The following is a 21,003-nucleotide window of genomic DNA, read 5'->3' on the forward strand; positions in this document are numbered from 1 at the left end:
CCCCAAATCTGCAGCCAGGCCAATACAGAGAATCAGAGTCAATATCAGTTTACCTTAAAAGATGCCACTAGAAATTTAAACTGTCTCGCTCTGCAAATATGTTAAAAGACAATCTTCTGGGAGAAAGAAAAATGTATATATCAGAGAAATCTACAAAAAGAAAGAAAGATTATTGGAAAATAATAAAGGTATATTAAAATATTTAATTTCACTCAGTTGATTTAATAGATAACCCATTTGTCAAAGCAATAGTAGTAACAAGACACAAGATGATTATAAAATAAAGATAAATGAAATAAATAGAACAAATACTATAACAGATGGGAGGGAGAAATTGGAAAAACTTCACTGTAAGGTACTTTCACTACCTATGAAGCAGTACAGTATTATTTGAAAGTGAGTTTAGAGTAACTCTAAATGTGCACTGAAAACTCTAAGGCAACCACTGAACACTTTAAAGAAGTAAAATTGATATTCTAAGAAAGGAGAGAACCCAGAATCATGTAAAATGCTTAATTAAATCCCCAGAAGAAAGACAGAAAAAAAGGGAAAATAAGAAAATAAAAAATAAAGAATAAAGGAAAGGAATAGAAAAGCATAACAAATGCTTGGCAGATATTAATCCAACTATATTGATAAATTCTTCAACTGTGAATTGTCAAAATGCATCAATTAAAATATAAAGATTTTCAGAAAGAAAAAAAAAACTAAGATAAACCTGCATATTATAAGAAACTCAAGTTAAATATAAAAACACATAAAGGTTTAAAGCAAACATATAAAAATATATACAGTGCTAACTAGCCAAAAGAAGTTGGAGCAAATATATTAATTTCAGACAAGGCAGAAATAAAGTGGGTATCACATTATGATAAAAGATGAACTTTCCAAAAAGACGTAACAATCATAAATGTGTATGAACTTAACGATAGAGAATAAAAATACGTGAGCAACATGGACATATCCACTATTGAAACTTGAACTCTCCTTTTTCAGTAATTGATCATACAGGCAGGGTATCAGTAAAGGTATAGGTAACTTTAAAAGCATAATCAGTCTATTTGATCTGTTTGACATTTATAGAATGCTTTGCTCAACAACACAATAAATATTCTTTCAAACTCACATGGAACATTCACAAAGATAAGACTGATTCTGGGCCATAAAAAAACGCCTTGACAAATGAAAAATAATAGAAACAATACAAAGTGAGTTCTCATGCCACAACTACATTAAACTACATAAAAACTACTTTCTAAGCAGAAAGTTAGAAAATTCTCAAATATTTGGAGATTAAACAATATACTTCTATGTAATAATAAGATAAAAAAGTCTCAAGTTAAATATTTTAAAAACTCTATATTTTGAGCTAAATATAAATGAAGATAAAACATCAAAATCTGTGAGATGCAGTGTTATAGGAAAATTTATATCCACAACTGCATGTATTATAAGAACATAAATATCTATAATTAATAATCTAAGCCTCTACATTAGGAGAATAAAGAACAATTTAAATCTAAAATAAAAAGAGGAAAAAAATTAAAAACTTTAAAATGTATCAAATATTTGAATACAGGAAAAAATTCAGAAATTAATAAAACTAAAATATGGTTTCTAGAACAATCAATAAAATTGATAAACCTGTAGCCGAGCAAATAAGAAAATGATAGTGAAAACAAATTACTAATACCAGAAATAAAAGAGGGGGTCGTCATGACTCATATGTGGACTTAAAAAAAAATAAAGACATGCTCTAACCAATCCTATGCCTACAATTTTGACAACAAATTATATGAACAAATTCCATAAAAACATGAACTACCAAAATCTAGAAAGAATTAGTCCCATGAATTGGTTGACATCTATTAAAAATGAATGAAAAATAATAAATTTCTGGCCGGGCACGGTGGCTCATGCCTGTAATCCCAGCACTTTGGGAGGCTGAGTTGGGTGGATTACGAGGTCAGGAGATCAAGACCATCCTGGCTAACACAGTGAAACTCCGTCTCTACTAAAAACACAAAAAATTAGCCAGGCGTGGTGGCGGGTACCTGTAGTCCCAACTACTCGGGAGGCTGAAGCAGGAGAACAGCGCGAACCTGGGAGGTGGTGCTTGCAGTGAGCCGAGATTGTGCCACTGCACTCCAGCCTGGACAACAGAGCGGGACTCCGTCTCAAAAATAAATAAAATAAAATAAATTTCTAAAACAAAAAACAACAGATTTCACTGGCAAATTCTAGAAAACATTTAAAGAAATGATATCAGTTCCTCTAATCTCTTCCAGAAAATAGAAGCATAGGGAATATTTCTTTTTTCTTTTTTTTTTTTTTTTTTTTTTTTGAGACGGAGTATCGCTCTGTCGCCCAAGCTGGAGTGCAGTGACGCGATCTCGGCTCACTGCAAGCTCCACCTCCTGGGTTCACGCCATTCTCCTGCCTCAGCCTCCTGAGTAGCTGGGACTACAGGCGCCCGCCACTGCGCCCGGCTAATTTTTTTTTTTTTTTTTTTTTTTGTATTTTTAGTAGAGACGGGGTTTCACCGTGGTCTCGATCTCCTGACCTTGTGATCCGCCCGCCTCGGCCTCCCAAGGGAATATTTCTTAATTCATTATATGAGGCCAGCATCATCCTAGTACCAAAGCCAAATGAAAAACATTAAGAGAATGAAAACTTAGACAAATGAGTCTCACGAATGTAGATGCATAAAGCCCCAACAAAATGTTAAGCAATCAAATCCTACAATTTATAAAAACAATATTGTATTATGTCCATGGAATTTATTCCAAGTGTTTAGGACAAGTTTAATATTTGAAAATCAATTAATGTCATTCATCACATCAATAGGTGCTCATATCAATTAATGGAGCAATAGAATTTGCAAAACCTAGCACCCATTTATGAAATAAACAAATAACCTTCCGAATTCTGAGCTCAGTATGTGGCGCCTACCCCACGCGCTGTGTGTGCACGCTGCAAAGACCAGCAAGCTCCCTGGACCTTGGAGCAGGCCTGCCGCCTTCATGTCCACTCTCCTCATCAATCAACCCCAGTATGCGTGGCTGAAAGAGCTGGGGCTCCGCTAGGAAAACGAGGGCGTGTATAATGGAAGCTGGGGAGGCCGGGGAGAGGTTATTACGACCTATTGCCCTGCTAACAATGAGCCAATAGCAAGAGTCCGACAGGCCAGTGTGGCAGACTATGAAGAAACTGTAAAGAAAGCAAAAGAAGCATGGAAAATCTGGGCAGATATTCCTGCTCCAAAACGAGGAGAAATTGTAAGACAGATTGGCGATGCCTTGCGGGAGAAGATCCAAGTACTAGGAAGCTTGGTGTCTTTGGAGATGGGGAAAATCTTAGTGGAAGGTGTGGGTGAAGTTCAGGAGTATGTGGATATCTGTGACTATGCTGTTGGTTTATCACGGATGATTGGAGGACCTATCTTGCCTTCTGAAAGACCTGGCCATGCGCTGATTGAGCAGTGGAATCCTGTAGGCCTGGTTGGAATCATCACGGCATTCAATTTCCCTGTGGCAGTGTATGGCTGGAACAATACCATTGCCATGATCTGTGGAAATGTCTGCCTCTGGAAAGGAGCTCCAACCACTTCCCTCATTAGTGTGGCTGTCACAAAGATAATAGCCAAGGTTCTGGAGGACAACAAGCTGCCTGGTGCGATTTGTTCCTTGACTTGTGGTGGAGCAGATATTGGCACAGCAATGGCCAAAGATGAACGAGTGAACCTGCTGTCCTTCACTGGGAGCACTCAGGTGGGAAAACAGGTGGCCCTGATGGTGCAGGAGAGGTTTGGGAGAAGTTTGTTGGAACTTGGAGGAAACAATGCCATTATTGCCTTTGAAGATGCAGACCTCAGCTTAGTTGTTCCATCAGCTCGCTTTGCTGCGGTGGGAACTGCTGGCCAGAGGTGTACCACTGCGAGGCGACTGTTTGTACATGAAAGTATCCATGATGAGGTTGTAAACAGACTTAAAAAGGCCTATGCACAGATCCGAGTTGGGAACCCATGGGACTCTAATGTTCTCTATGGGCCACTCCACACCAAGCAGGCAGTGAGCATGTTTCTTGGAGCAGTGGAAGAAGCAAAGAAAGAAGGTGGCACAGTGGTCTATGGGGGCAAGGTTATGGATCGCCCTGGAAATTATGTAGAACCGACAATTGTGACAGGTCTTGCCCACGATGCGTCCATTGCACACACAGAGACTTTTGCCCCGATTCTCTATGTCTTTAAATTCAAAAATGAAGAAGAAGTCTTTGCATGGAATAATGAAGTAAAACAGGGACTTTCAAGTAGCATCTTTACCAAAGATCTGGGCAGAATCTTCCGCTGGCTTGGACCTAAAGGATCAGACTGTGGCATTGTAAATGTCAACATTCCAACAAGTGGGGCTGAGATTGGAGGTGCCTTTGGAGGAGAAAAGCACACTGGTGGTGGCAGTGAGTCTGGCAGTGATGCCTGGAAACACTACATGAGAAGGTCTACTTGTACTATTAACTACAGTAAAGACCTTCCTCTGGCCCAAGGAATCAAGTTTCAGTAAAGATGTTTTAGATGAACATTCCTTAATTTGAAGTTTTCCGGCAGCTGTTTTTGAAGAAGACAAAGAATATTAAAGTTTTCCCTGAATAAAGGCATCACCATGACTGTGACAGTGACTAATCCCCCTATGACCCCAAGGCCCTGATTAAATCAAGAGACTCCTTTTTTTAAAATGAAAATAAAATTGTTACAACATAAAAAAAAAAAAGAAAAGAAATAAACAAATAAATCTTCCACTTTGTAAAAAAACCCTACAGAACAACCTTATAGTTAACATTACACTAAAGGATGAAACACTAAATGCTTTTCCCCTAAGATCTGAAACAAGGCAATATTTCTCCCTCTCACCACTCCTGATCAACATCGTACTGTGGTTCCTAGCTAGTGCAATAATAAAAGGAAAGGAAATAAAAGGTATACAGATTTGGAAGGAAGAAACACAACTATCTTTGTCCATACATCATGAAGTATACCATGTGATACTTACCATGGCATTATGCATTTGTAAAACACACACACACACAAAAGAACTTTACAGCATAGAGTTAACCTTATTATATGCAAATTAAAAATAATCAGAAGGTAGGGGAGTTATAGAAAGAATGCATATGGTAACAAAATAATCTAACTGTATAATAGATATATGAAACAATCTCACTGAGGGGGGTTGTGGGAAAACCTACTAACATAAGTAACTTGGGAAATGAGTGGTGTGTAAAAATAAGGGCCAAAGGAACAGTGTGTAAACACTGTACTTACTTGATAAAGTTATTTCCCACAAAGCAAACATCATCAATTCTGATACTGCTTTACGTATGTTCTAGAAATTACCAATGCAGTAAATGCATGACAGATGGTTGAAGCCAGGCTTTCCACTATTAGAGTGAGAATTTATAGATAAGCAAGGAGAAGAGGCTAGAAAAATCTATGTAGGAATAAAACAAAGTTGCGCACATTAGTAGGAATTAAAGATTAGCTTAATTTAGGTCCGAATGGTTACATAAAAGAATATTTAGAATATTTATACATATGTGTATATACCTGAGTTAGCATACCCATATACAATTCCTTGCTCTGCCTGCTGAGAGAACCTGAAAGACAGACATTTAAGTCAGAACAAACATACCTGGGACTCAAATACTGGTTCCTATTATGATTCACCAATAAATAAATAAAAGTTTTTGGAGAAACAATTCTCATACTGACACAGGAAATACCTAAGATGATCTTGGAGCATCTTTTAGTTCCATATAAGAGGTGCTAAAACACTCACATACATACATATATATTATAAATACACATATACACACACATATATGTGTATATACATATACACACATATATATACATATATATGTGTATTCACACACATACACACACACACAAACATACACACCTGCACACACAATGAGTAGGCTAAAGAGGAACAGAAGCCAAATGTAAAATATACCAATGACCAAACTGAAATAACTTGATAATAAGTAACAAAACAACTTTGGATTATAATCCAAAGTATAGTATAAGTATCCCTAAATCCATACTAATATAAATAAATAATTGAATAAATTAATCAAAAGAAGATAAAATCTCCCATGTAGAAGAATTCTAAGTTATTTATTAAATTATGTAGCTATTCCCATCTTTATAAATAAGAAATATATAACTACACTCCTTAAATGTGGATTGCATATAGTTACTTTAAAGAGTACAGTATGGGAATGTTTTAAAATAAGTTTAAAATGGAGAAACCTCGAAGCATTATTTCAGCCAAGTAATCAAGGTCAACACACACCGTGATAAATTATGTTGATGATAGATACCGTTGATATAATGTGATCCAAATGGCACTTTAACTCTTACTTCCAAAATCACATAAGCAAACTCTAATTCTAAGAATGACATCAGATAAATTCCAGTAGGAGGGCATAATACAAAATACCTGAATAATATCAAGGCCATCAGAATTAAGGAAATTCTCAAAAATTTTCACAGCCAAAAGGAGCCTGAGCAGACATGACAACTAAATGTAATGAGGCATCCTGAATAAAACCTTGGGGAAAGGGAAATTAGATAAAAATTAAGAATATATGAAAAACACTGTAGACTTTAGTTAATTATAACATATGAATATTAGTTTATTAATTGTAAAAAATATGCCATCCTAATGTACAATGCTAACAATAGAACAAACTAGGTGTAGAGTCAGTGGGAATAATTTGTACTATATATGTACTCAGATTTCTGGAAATCACAATCAGTCCTAAATATAAAGTCAGTAATAATACATTCCAATGCATATTTAAACATTTGGTACCTTCTAGTGTGCACATTATCATAAGACACAAAATAGACTCGAGTGGTAATGATGATGATAATGACAATCAAAATTCTAAGAGAAGAGTTGGTTCATTGTTATTAGAATTATCAGCTTTGACACTATGTATATTCTGGTGTTAAAGAACTTCATGCACTTAATATTTTTAACTTCGTGTACTTAATATTTTAAGAGAATAACACTTAAATTTAGGGGTGTTTTTTAAGATTCATTGAGGTGTTATTAAGATAATTTAAGCTTATTTTAAGATTCATTGAGATATTTTAAAGACAATTTTTACACTGAATAATTGAAGAAATATGTTGAGTAATTGGACTACAAACAATCTTCATGATTTCTGTTTTTTTATGACGTCTATTGACTGAGTACTGATTCAGTAGCATTAATAACTACTGAATCCATTTAACTAAAAATCCGAGGCTTACTGTCTTAAATGCAAACCTGCAACTTTATACATCAGCATATTAATATAGTGATTAGTATAGATTAGTGTGATCATAAAAATAGTACAAATGATTTAGTTCATATTTATTAGAATTATAATAATTAGACTAAATTTTTTATGCAGTGGTGACAATGTAATAAATTTTTTAAACAGAGATTAAAATATTAACATTCAGTGTTGCTTTTTAAAAATATCTGTTATTGAGAGTTAATTAAATTATAAAAAGATCTTTATAATTTGTGCCTTCGTGTCATCTATTGATTAAATGTTATTAGCTCTGTGTGCTTCAATCAGTTTTGTAACCAAAACAAGTGAAATTGTTTAAGTAGGAGTCAAAGTCTTACTGTTTCAAATGCAAAAGTAAAGCTATTTCAGCACACAATGAACTTAAGAAAGCACAGATTCTCATCAAGATAGAGGCTGCTTCAAAGTGACTTTTTGTTATTTAAAATGAGATAAATGAGAAATCAGGAAGGATTTTTAGAGTAGAAGATCTTGGACACTCCATCTCGAATTTGTTTGGTTTTTACTCCATAAACAATAGGATTGAGCAAAGGTGGGACAAGTAGGTAAATGTTGGACAGAAGAATATGAATATAGGATGGAATATGGAACCCAAACCTGTGTGTAAAGAAGGAAAAGAAACCCAGGAGATGAAACACAAGGAAGACACAAATGTGGACAATACAGGTGTTAAAGGCCTTGAACCTCGCTTCCTTTTGAGGCAGACTGAAAACAGTTATAAATATTCAAATGTAGGAGAGTGTGATGAAGATTACATCAAGTCCAAGTATACTGAAAGCCACAAACAGGCCATCCATCTTATTGATTCAAACATCATCTGCTGCCAGCTTCACGATGGCCATGTGCTCACAATATGAATGTAAGACCACAGTGGTCCTGTAGAATTTCAGCCGACACTTAAGGAGAATGACACATGGAGCTGCAAACAGGCTGCTCTGAGTGTCACCCCAACCCCGATTTGATTGAGAAATTGGTGGGTAAAAATGACTGCATGTCTCAGAGGATCACAGATTGCCACATAACAGTCAATGCACTGAAATGAGTGGATGAACCACATCTGCAAGAGACAGGCATCAAAGTATATTTGTGGCGGATGAAACCAGAATATTCCTAGCATTTTGGGTAGGATGCAGGTACTGAGAGCAATGTCTGTTGCTCCAAGCATTGCCAGGAAGACATACATGGGCTCATGAAGGCTGCGCTCAGCTTTGATGATGACCAAGAGCAGGGAATTCCCAAACACAGCAATGATGTACATGGCGCAGAAAGGAATTCCAATCCAGAACTGCACAGACTCCAAGCCAGGGATCTCAATCAGCATCAGCACTGAAGGCATGAAGACTATGCCATTGAGCTTGAGCATGTTGACTTACAGCTGCTTTAGAAAGCCTTCTGGTTTAGTTAGCTTTTTTGTTTTCTCTCTTCTGCTATCTGTTCTCGCCTAGATTTATAGAAATGTATATATTCAGAAATTAAATATGGCTTTAAGGGCATTTTGTCAAGCATACTCCTGTACTGGTTAAATAGATCCAGGAATACCTCCTAAGAGCCTCTCTCTCTTAATCTTTCTCTGTCCCATTTTGTCTCTATTTCAACACAAAAGCATACAATACACACACTATTCAATAGACAAAGATCTCCTCATAATAGTGTTGTGTCTGTATTTCTGTGCATTTATCAGTTGAAAAATATCAGTTTGGTTTTGCAATAGGTTTAGAGATAAACAAATACAAAATAAAATTGATTATATGTCAAATGGTAAACAAGTCAGATGGAAATGACTGAAACTTGATATATGAATAAAATCTTATCAAAGTTTAGACCTGAAAATGTTGTACTGACAAAATTGTACTCGATAGAACAATAGCCTAAAAGAGAATAATAGCTTAAATCGTAATACATTTTATTTATCTTGAAACATTTTGTCATATTAATATATCAATAAATAATAGCTTAAATCATAATACATTTTATTTATCTTGAAACATTTTGTCATATTAATATATCAATAAGTAATCTTTTAAAAATATATAAGGTGATTACAAATTCTTTAGTAAAATAAATCTGAAAGCATCAAACAAACAAACACAATATTTCAAATGTTCTAGAAAACATTGTAAAGATAAATGTATTTGTTCAATGGAATTTAATTCATGATGTTATTTGTTAAAAAGAATAAACAATTTTTATATATTTCCTTTTTATATATAGAACATCCATTGATCTTTATTTGATCTGACAAAATGTGCACTATTAAAACAGGTAACAAAACTTGAGCTTATATTGAATTTGACAAATTGGGTTCTATAATATCTAGAATATCATATAAGAAATGTCAACTGAGGGAAAAGAGAAGTACCACATGCAGATGCTCCTGGCAAGGAGGGAAACGTATCTGCGGGTGACGACCAGAGTATGCATTAAAAAGATCCTAGAGAAAATGGCATTAACTTACTTGGGTGAAATGTTTTTCTTTTGAGGGGGAAGAAGATGTAGTAAAGAGGGGCAAGAATTCAAAGGCTTGTGCAGAATGGCTTCTCCATTTCAAAATGGTATTAAAAATATTTAAATCACTGCACTAGGGCACCTTTGAGGAGAAGAACATCTTAACCAGAGTAGGCTCATTGCATAATTCTTTAGCAACATGTACAATTTTCAAGTAATAAAACAGACTTAAAGGATAATTTCATTTTAACAGCAGCTATCTATTTTTCTTCTCGTCTTCTGAAGTTTGATCTGTTTTAGCATCACAGGCATACTTTTCCATACATTTTCTAGGGAACCATCCCCTTATCCTTGAAACACCTTCTTGTCATCAAGAATTTTGTCTCCATATAACCAATATTGTAAACCTCTTGTGGCTAAAATGAACTTCCTTTTTCGTAGCTCTATTTGAGGCTCTTCAGTGCAGGGCTTGTGAAGAAGGTTTTGGTTCATTTATTCAATGGACAGCAGGCATCACTATAATCTATTAGCTCTGACTCTCTTATCTGCTTTTTGTTTCAACTGTTCTATTGTTAAGCTGTACTGGTGACAGCCTTCTCTTACTGGCCACTCAAGTCCATCTCCTTCAGGGACCCCTGACCACATAAATACCTGTTTAAAGCTCCTCCATCTACTTCCTATATCATAAGGAAAAACAAAGGCTTCTTCTAGTTGATAATATTGAATTCAATCTTTAGCCTTCTCCTCAATCCATGATTCAAAAGAAGTTTTGTTTCTGAGAATTATTTTCATCTGGATAAAAAAACAACATCCCACCAGCTATATTTTTTCCTAAAGTTAATCCCAAGGCAAACAAGATGGCAGCAAATGCAGCTAATCCAAATGGATCAGTTGGAAGAGGATCTCTCCAGGCTGCACTCATGTCAGTCTTCACTGTGTTCCACCCAAAGGAGAGCCCATTGATTATAAAGCTTTGTGTACACAGTCATCACAAAAATGAAAGCAGCATGGATATTTATTTCTTATTGCAATACTTGTATGTCTTATATAAAGTCTAATTGTTCTTTGGTTTAATGGGTAGGGTAAAATGTATTTATGACAAGATGGGCATCTAACCTTGCGGAAGAAGAGAGTGAAGTTGCTCTGAACTGGGTACAAAATTTGAATAGAAAATTTAGTTTTTTCTGATATTATTCTCTTTTTTGATTCCCTTTTGAAAAGACATGAGTTATGCATTTATGCACATTACATGGTTTCCTCCAATAATATCTCTGTATTAGAAAATTAATTCAATTAATTAAACTCCTGCCCCTTCTAATGCCTTAAGCTTGTGTTTAGGTGATTGCCGGGTAATCTAGGACTGAGATGATTATATAATCGTTGGTAAATAGCTTTCCTATCAGTTTAGCTCTCTGATATTCCCGAGTGCATGAATGGAAACCACTTCTGAACTTTTTGGACTGATCTAATTATTCTTTGCCTGGCTCTTTATGTTCTTCCTAAACAATCTTACCTCCCTAAATATAGCTATCCCATTAGCATCCCATCACACACACGCACTCACACACACACACACAGAGCGAGAGAGAGAGAGAGAGAAACAACTTTTGACAAATTTTTTCCATCAAATCTATTTTAATTAAAGGCAAGACAATATGTATAGGTATACATAGATACTTTTCTTTTTCCAGTGTGAGATGAAACAGCTTTGTTCTCCAGGAAAACTGTCATTTGCATCATCTCCAGTTTTTCATACTTGCTGATCACTATCTGTGATATTTTCCATTAGCTGTGGTAGAGCCCCAGTGTGGCTTGTGACCACGTTGTGCAAAATACAGAACCACATGAAGGAGCTTTTTTCCAAAGTTTGCTTGATAACTAAGAGAAAGCTGATGTCGACTTTGATGGGCATTTCTTCCGTCCTAATGTCAAAGAATCTCTTACATGGAAAAGATTCAAACACTAGAAATGCTTTATATGTTTCACTATAGGAACCTTCAATCTAACCTCTTAGCTACCTTGTGTGCTATTAATTCCACCAAGAGGTAAACATCTGTGGATCCAATTTATATTTATACAAAGTATTTTAGAGAGAGTTCTATTAAAAGACCATTTTTCCAAAAAGACAGGAGAGCTCTAAATTACCCAGGGTGAAGATTTATTTTTACTCATATTGGGTGACAATAGATTTTTTTCCTTCAGTAGGCTGTACCAAATTTTTTTCAGAGGCATCATGGAGTCAGAATTATAAGTGAGCCCAAAATGCCATCTAACTCCCTTAGTCTCTTAAGAAACATAAAGACAAAGGTTTTTTTTTGTCTGTTTGTTTTGATTTGCTTTTTAATTTCAACACTTATCCTTGCTTACTAAGGAATATGCCAATCTTTCTAACCATGTATCTATCTGTCATTAATTCTCACGATCAACTCTCCATACCCTTATGAAGGTCCTTGATGTGAAGCCATTATTTTGTTACTTTTTCATTGTTGCTTATTCAATCAGGCAAAATCTCCTCTGCATAATACCATCCAGATAAGTTACCTTCTGCTGATCAATGCCTAAAAACAGCCCATTCTATATTTCTCCCAGAGAAACCCACTGCTCAATGTAGTTTCTAAACCATTGTTTTTCTATACATTTCATTTATTTTAATATTTTTGTCCCCTTGTATCTGTGTTGATATGTCACCTAACAAATTCCTTAGAATTTTTTTTTTTCCTGACAGTGTGTAGAATTTAACTTGAGGAATGAGATCCCTGGTTTTAAAATCACATACATCTAAATTTTCATAATTAAAAAAGTAAAGAAATAAAAAAGCACATCACATTTTATAATTAGGGTACAAAAAGGTAAGAGAGACAAATATTTTTGTGTCTGGATCTTATTTTTATGTCTTGGTGGATACACTAATATACCAACTTTTCTTTATGCGTTAATATGAGGACAATAGCCATGTCTCCCTCCATGAACAAAAGCTTTCATTCATGTTTCACATTAGCTTCACAGAACTGCAACATAAACTTGCACTTTACCTTGGAAAATTATGTATTAGACATTACTCATATATACATGTTACCTACAATTTCATATCCTGACAAATCTCTCATTTTTCTATCCAGCATATTGTCATGTCTTTTTCTTTCTTTCTTTCTTTTATTCAGAGCCAGTACTTCATCTTAATGATTCACATTCTTTTACTTTTTGTTCATGGTAAAACACATTAGTTACTCCTTTGATACCTGACACAATAACCATGCTCCCTCTGTGCCTGAAAAATCTTACATTTCAATCAGTACATTCAGCTTTTCTGACAGAGAAGCTCAATGATAAAGAGAAAACTACAATTCTGAAAAGGTTGCCACTACAATTTATGCAGCTCTGAATTCTCTGGCTAAGTTCCAGAATTTCTAGTCTTTTTTTTTTTGAGACAGAGTCTTGCTCTGTCGCCCAGGCTGGAGTACAGTAGCCCAATCTTGGCTCACTGCAAGCTCTGCCTCCCAGGTTCATGCCATTCTCCTGCCTCAGCCTCCTGAGTAGCTGGGGCTGCAGGTGCCCACCACCACACCTGGCTAATTTTTTTTTTGTATTTTTAGTACAGACGGGGTTTCACTGTGTTAGCCAGGATGGTCTCGATCTCCTGACCTCGTGATCCGCCCTCGCTGGGCTTCCAAAGTGCTGGGATTACAGGCGTGAGCCACTACGCCCGGCCTAGAATTTCTACTCTTAAACTTCACCTCTCTCTTCAAATTGTCTATTATAACTCCTCTCTTCATCATAAAATGTTAGTTACAATTATACAAACTCTCAACTCCTCTTCCTCATTCCCTATCCCATCAGGAAGGACAGCTCTCCTCCTGGGACAGATCTATGTTCTCTATGTGCTTGATTATTGTCTTTTCATTAAAGCCTTGTAATATAAGCATTTAAAATATATTTGTTTTTACACTACTAACAAAATATTCATGCTTAAACACATTATGTTATACTATAAGCGGTAATCTCCTCCTAATATTCTCTGTTTTACATTTTATTTACAGCTAGGAAGTTCAAACGTGGATGAAAAATACGTATCTCAGATTTAAAGTTCCTTTGAATTAAACTCACTCTTCACATTGCTGTTGGCAGAGAGTTTCTCCCTTTTATCCCCAGTTCCTTCTGATCCATAAAGTAAGAAATGCTTCCGCTGAAAAATTTGGGAAGGTAAACTACTCTTAATTCCACTTAATCACTCATTCTTCCAAGAAGGTGAAGATGAATAGTGACTTATATGGTTGTTGAGATTGGGGAAAATGTTCATTTTATGAGAGTCACTTTATTACTTCTGGTGGTCTAGGTCTAAGTTCTCTTTCTTTCTCTCCTTTTCATGCTCTCTCTCTCTCTCATATCTCCATCTGTACCCATTTCTATCTACCATCTTTATCTATCTCTATCTCTATCTCTACCTTTCCAATACACTCAAGACCAGCTTGTCTTTCTGCTTCTGCTGTCACAGAGTAGATAACTTCATTTTGGAATGACTGTAGCTGGTTGGGGAACTCACTGTAGTTCAGGGAGTAGTAAAATAGCTGATTTGGACACGATCTTCAAGTATTTTGATTTAATGTGGCTTCATTAATCATGTAGACAACATAGCTCAGTAGATTGAGGATTCCTATAAAGAGATATTTGTGCAATTGCACGTGGAAAAAAAAATCGTATTTCTCTGGAATAAAGCTGGATAACTACTATTCATTTAAACCCAGTCTACATTCAGTGACTAAATGCTTAGCATATAATTGTTTTTACTTTATCTTAACATTGCTAAAATACTTATTTTCACTCTTAACAAAATTGTATCTTAGAATTTTAAAGACTATTTTTGAGTTGTACACTTTTCTTAGACTTTGTAATATTTTCTTTAGATTTTCATGTCCTTACCACCTGACAAATACCAATTTATCATTCAACTTTCAGCTCAAGAATCACCTCCTCTATGAAACATTCCTAACGTTTTTAACAGAGCTGAAAATTCTTCCTTTGGATCTTTTTTTTTTTTTTTTTTTTTTTTTTTTTTTCGAGACGGAGTCTTGCTCTGTCACCCAGGCTGGAGTGCAGTGGCCGGATCTCAGCTCTCTGCAAGCTCCGCCTCCCGGGTTCACGCCATTCTCCTGCCTCAGCCTCCCGAGTAGCTGGGACTACAGGCGCCTGCCACCTCGCCCGGCTAAGTTTTTGTATTTTTAGTAGAGACGGGGTTTCACTGTGTTAGCCAGGATGGTCTGGATCTCCTGACCTCGTGATCCGCCCGTCTCGGCCTCCCAAAGTGCTGGGATTACAGACTTGAGCCACCGCGCCCGGCCCTCCTTTGGATCTTAAATGTAAGAAAATTACTATTCAGTGCATCCTAGTAGGAATTAATTTAATCTGTTATGTTTACTGGATCTACTTTACATAAAAATGCATAAAATGTAATATGGTTGCAAATTCATTTATTCTATTGCCTGGAGTGTATCAGAATGGAGAAGGGATTATGGGGAATTAGAAAATGTGAGGAACCAATCTAAGAAACATGCTAAATATCTTGATATTTAAGCTTTCTTTGTTTCCATTTTGGCATTATCTTTATATGTTTTCCTGAGTCAGGGTCAAACCATATACCTGCTTTAGTCAAAAATCTGAAAAGATACACCAAAAACAAGAAAAGGAAAAAAAAAAAAAGCTGAAAATGCTTACTAGGCCAAGAGAAACTGGTATCCTAAGTCAAATCCTGACAATTGGGTTATTATTTTTCTTTAAGAATTTCTGCTCAGAGTAACTCCTTATGCAGAATTAAATATTCAGTTACCATATTCTCCTTAGATTCCATCTAACCATTTCTCTATCTGCATCTCAGAGGAACCTAGAAGAACACATACTCATGAGTTTAATTTTCCAATCTTCTCATGTGCATGCACCTACTCATGCTGGTATAGTGATACATGCAGTTATAAATAAACCATTTTTAATGAGACAAATATAGCATCAGCAGTTGGGCAACAGTATGAGCCAATTCTCTCGAGGAATGAAAGATTGATAAATTTTATTCCCTATCGTGAACCCTATTTAATCCATCTGCCTTTAAAAAAATGTTGGCATGAAAATAAGATGTATAAAAATAAATCTAAAACTTCTTGGTCTCTACTCCCTGAATATTAATGATTCTTATTACTTGTTACATATAATTTTCACAGAAGAAATTTCAGTCTTCTGTTTTCCTTCAAGCTTGAGTTAATAACAAACAGGTCAAGGGATGCTCTCCTATAGTATCACACACACGTGTGTGTGTGTGTGTGTGTGTGAGCAAGAGAAAGAGAGAGAGAAAGAGAGAGAGAGAATTGAATCCATTCATGGTGGGAAGAAGTCAGAATCAATTCTAGGAAAGCATTTCCATTATATTCAGAGATTTATAATTCAATTTCAAGTAACATGAAAACAAGTAAAACTAGTCCTTCCAAGAGCTAATCTGAACAACACTGGTAGCATTTATTTGGAATCCGTGATTATTTTCTTTTACATATAACTGCCCTTTAATTCTCAAAACTACCTGCTCCCATGTTTAATATTCAGCTCTCAGATCAAGCATGATGTCCACGAAACAACTCCAGATGTTCCTTTTTCAGCTTTTATTTTAATTACCAGGGTATGTGGGCATAGCTGAACAAAAGGCAGCAGAAACTTCTGCAGACTTAAACGTCCCTCTCTGACAGCTCTGAAGAGAGCAGTGGTTCTCCTAGCACAGTGATTGAGCTCTGAGAACAGACAGACTGCCTTCTTAAGTGGGTCCCTGACCCCAGTGAAGCCTAACTTGGAGACACCTCCCAGTAGGGCCAACTGACACCTCATACAGCCAGGTGCCCTGCTGAGATGAAGTTTCCAGAAGAAGGATCAGGCAGCAATATTTGCTGTTTTCCAATATTTGCTGTTCTGCAATATTTTCTGTTCTACAATATTTGCTGGTGATACCCAGGCAAACAGGGTCTGGAGTGGACCTCCAGCAAACCCCAACACCTGCAGCTGAGGGACCTGACTGTTAGAAGGAAAGCTAACAAATAGAAAGGAATAGCATCATCAACGACAAAAAGGACATCCACACCAAAACCCCATCTGTAGGTCACCATCATCAAAAATCAAAGATAGATAAAACAACAAAGATTGGGGAGAAACCAGAGCAGAAAAGCTGAAAATCCTAAAAACCAGAGCTCACCTTCTCCTCCAAAGTATACCTGCTCCTCGTCAGCAATGGAACAAAGCTGGAAGGAGAATGACTTTGATGAGTTGACAGAAGTAGGCCTCAGAAAGTCAGTAATAAAAAACTTCTCTTAGCAAAGGGAGGATGTTCGAATCCATTGCAAGGAAGCTAAAAACATTGAAAAAAGATTAGATAAATGGCTAACCAGAACAAACAGTGTAGAGAAGACCTTAAATGACCTGATGGAGCTGAAAACCATGGCATGAGAACTACATGATGCATGCACAAGCTTCAGTAGCCGATTTGATCAAGTGGAAGAAAGAGTATCAGTGATTGAAGATCAAATCAATGAAATGAAGTGAGAAGAGAAACTTAGAGAAAAAAGAGTAAAAAGAAATGAACAAAGCCTCCAAGAAATATGGGACTATGTGAAAAGACCAAATCTACATCTGACTGGTGTACCTGAAAGTGACGGGGAGGATGGAACCAAGTTGGAAAACACTCTTCAGGATATTATTCAGGAGAACTTCCCCAACCTATCCAGGCAGGCCAACATTCAAATTCAGGAAATACAGAGAACACCACAAAGATACTCCTTAAGAAGAGCAACCCCGAGACATATAATTGTCATATTCACCGAAGTTGAAATGAAGGAAAAAATGTTAAGGGCAGCCAGAGAGAAAGGTCGGGTTACCTGCAAAGAGAAGCCCATCAGACTAAGAGCTGATGTCTTGGAATAAACTCCACAAGCCAGAAGAGAGTGGGGGCCAATATTCATCATCCTTAAAGGAAAGAATTTTCAACCCAGAAATTCACATCCAGCCAAACTAAGCTTCATAAGTGAAGGAGAAATAAAATTCTTTACAGACAAGCAAATGCTGAGAGATTTTATCATCACCAGGCCTGCCTTACAAGAGTTCCTGAAGGAAGCACTAAACATAGAAAGGAACAACTGGTTCCAGCCATTGCAAAAACATGCCAAATTGTAAAGACTACTGATGCTAGGAAGAAGCTGCATCAACTAACAAGCAAAATAATCAGCTAAAATCAGGATCAAATTCACACATAACAATATTAACCTTAAATGTAAATGGGCTAAATGCCCCAATTAAAAAACAGAGACTGGCAAATTGGGTAAAGAGTCATGACCTATCGGTGTGCTGTATTCAGGAGACCCATTTCACATACAGAGATACACATAGACTTAAAAAAAAGGGATGGAGGAAGATCTACCAAGCAAATGGAAAGCAAAAAAAAAAAAAAAAAAAAAAAAAGAAAGAAAAAAAGAAAGGGGTTACAATCCTAGTCTCTGATAAAACAGACTTTAAACCAACAAAGATCAAAAGAGACAAGGCCATTACATAATAGTAAAGGGATCAATCCAACAAGAACAGCTAACTATCCTAAATATATATGTACCCAATACAGGAGCACCTAGATTCAAAAAGCAAGTCCTTAGAGACCTACAAAGAGATTTAGACTCTCCCACAATAATAATGAGAGACTTTAACACCCCACTGCCAATATTAGAAAGATCAATGAGACAGAAGGTCAACAAGGATATCTAGGACTTCAACTCAGCTCTGCACCAAGCAGACCTAATAGACATCTACAGAACTCTCCACCCCAAATCAACAGAATATACATTATTCTCACCATATCACACTTATTCCAAAATTGACCACATAGTTGGAAGGAAAGCACTCAGCAAGTGTAAAGGAACAGAAATTATAACATACTGTCTCTCAGACCACAGTGCAATCAAACTAGAACTCAGGATTAAGAAACTCACTCAAAACTGTTCAAGTACATGGAAACTGAACAACCTGCTCCTGAATGATTACTGGGTACATAACGAAATGAAGGCAGAAATAAAGATGTTCTTTGAAACCAATGAGAACAAAGATGCAACATACCAGAATCTCTGAGACACACTCAAAGCAGTGTGTAGAGGGAAATTTATAGCACTAAATGACCACAAGAGAAAGCAGGAAAGATCTAAAATTGATACCCTAACATCACAATTAAAAGAACTGGACAAGCAAGAGCAAACACTGTCAAAAGAAGACATTTATGCAGCCAACAGTCACAAGAAAAAATGCTCATCATCACTGGTCATTAGAGAAATGCAAATCAAAACCAAAATGAGGTACCATCTCACAACAGCTAGAATGGCGATCATTAGAAAGTCAGGAAGCAACAGGTGCTGGAGAGGATGTGGAGAAATAGGAATGCTTTTCCACTGATGTTTTGAGTGTAAACTATTTCAACTATTGTTGAAGACAGTGTGGTGATTCCTCAGGGATCTAGAACCAGAAATACCATTTGACCCAGCAATCCCATTACTGGGTATATACCCAAAGGATTATAAATCATGCTGCTATGAAGACAGATGCACACATATTTTTATTGCAACACCATTCACAATAGCAAAGACTTGGAACCAACCCAAATAACCATCAATGATAGATTGGATTAAGAAAATGTGGCACATATGCACCATGGAATACTATGCAGCCATAAAAAATGATGAGTTCATGTCCTTTGTAGGGACATGGATGAAGCTGAAAACCATCATTCTGAGCAAACTATCACAAGGACAGAAAATCTTTCTACTGTAAAGACACATGCACATGTACGTTTATTGCAGCACTATTCACAATAGCAAAGACTTGGAACCAATCCAAATGTCCATCAATGGTAGACTGGATAAACTAAATGTGGCACATATACACCATGGAATACTATGCAGCCATAGAAAAGAATGAGTTCATGTCCTTTGCAGGGACATGGATGAAGCTGGAAACCATCATTCTCAGCAAACTAATACAGGAACAGAAAACCAAACACCACATGTTCTCACTCATAAGTAGGAGATTAACAATGAGAACATATGGGCACAGGGAGGGGAACATCACACACTGGGGCCTTTCGAGTGGGTGGGAGGCATTGGGAGGAATAGCATTAGGAGAAATAATTATTGTAGATGACAAGTTGATAGGTGCAGCAAACCAGCATGGCACATGTATACCTACGTAACAAACGTGAACGTTCCGCACATATATCCCCGAACTTAAAGCATAAATATATACATATATATATACACACACTAAAAATTTCAGCAAACATAACCCAGTTATTTTTAACATTCAAATGTCAATGTAGCATACCATACAGAGAGATTAAAATATATGTGTGTGTATATATATGTATATACATGTATATGTGTGTGAATATATGTATATAAATATATGTATACACAAATATACATACACATAGGTATATGTGTGTGTACATATGCTTATATATATACATGTATACATATATATACACACACACAAACACATATACACACACACATATACTATAGTAGTCTTTTAGTTGCTGGAGAAAAATATACCTGACTGAATTCAACACCCAAGCCCAAAATCATGCATATTGTTTCCCATGTTTTCTATCTTAATGATTTGTATTTAGATCTGTGATTTACTTTGGAAATAGTATGTAGTCTGTATCTAGATTAACATTTTTTTTTGCATACGAATGTCCAATTGTTTCAGCAGTATTTTTAGCTTTATTGAGGCTTGGCAATTAAAACAATTGTTTCTATCTAAGACATACAAAGTGGTATTTTGTCACAAGTATACTGTGCATAATGATTTCAACAATTGTGCTAATTAACACATCCTTCATCCCATGTAGTAGTTTGTGTGTGTATGTGTGTGTGTGTAGTGTGAGAATTTTTAGGTCTACTCATTTAGCAAATTTCCAGTATATAATGTATAATTATTAACTATACTTACCTCACTGTACCTTAAATATCTAGAATGTATTCATCTTATAATTGAAAATCTTCAACTTTGACCAATATCTCCCATTTCTTTCACCCCTCAAGCCCTGGCAACTACCACTCTACCCTCTGTTTCTCTAAGTTTGGTATTTTAGATTTTACATAAGTGATAGCATACAACATTTGTCTTTCTTTGTCTGAC

At 36.0% G+C, this 21,003-nt stretch overlaps 1 protein-coding gene and 2 pseudogenes across 1 annotated transcript; 1 reads left to right on the top strand and 2 right to left on the bottom strand.

Moving 5' to 3' along the window:
• Nucleotides 1–2,924: 2,924 nt before the first annotated feature.
• Nucleotides 2,925–4,754, top strand: LOC126935059 (alpha-aminoadipic semialdehyde dehydrogenase-like). The gene is given in 1 exon segment (XM_050756196.1): nucleotides 2,925–4,754. A coding segment is annotated over 1 exon segment (1,620 nt). The 5' UTR covers nucleotides 2,925–2,939; the 3' UTR covers nucleotides 4,560–4,754.
• Nucleotides 4,755–7,805: 3,051 nt separating this feature from the next.
• LOC126935193 (olfactory receptor 52A5-like) lies at nucleotides 7,806–8,725 on the bottom strand (annotated as a pseudogene).
• Nucleotides 8,726–10,063: 1,338 nt separating this feature from the next.
• On the bottom strand, nucleotides 10,064–10,599 carry LOC126935244 (palmitoyltransferase ZDHHC6-like; annotated as a pseudogene).
• Between the last annotated feature and the right edge of the window lie 10,404 nt (nucleotides 10,600–21,003).

This window comes from Macaca thibetana, chromosome 14 (assembly GCF_024542745.1).
Source record: "Macaca thibetana thibetana isolate TM-01 chromosome 14, ASM2454274v1, whole genome shotgun sequence".
Classification (NCBI taxonomy): Eukaryota; Metazoa; Chordata; class Mammalia; order Primates; family Cercopithecidae; genus Macaca; species Macaca thibetana.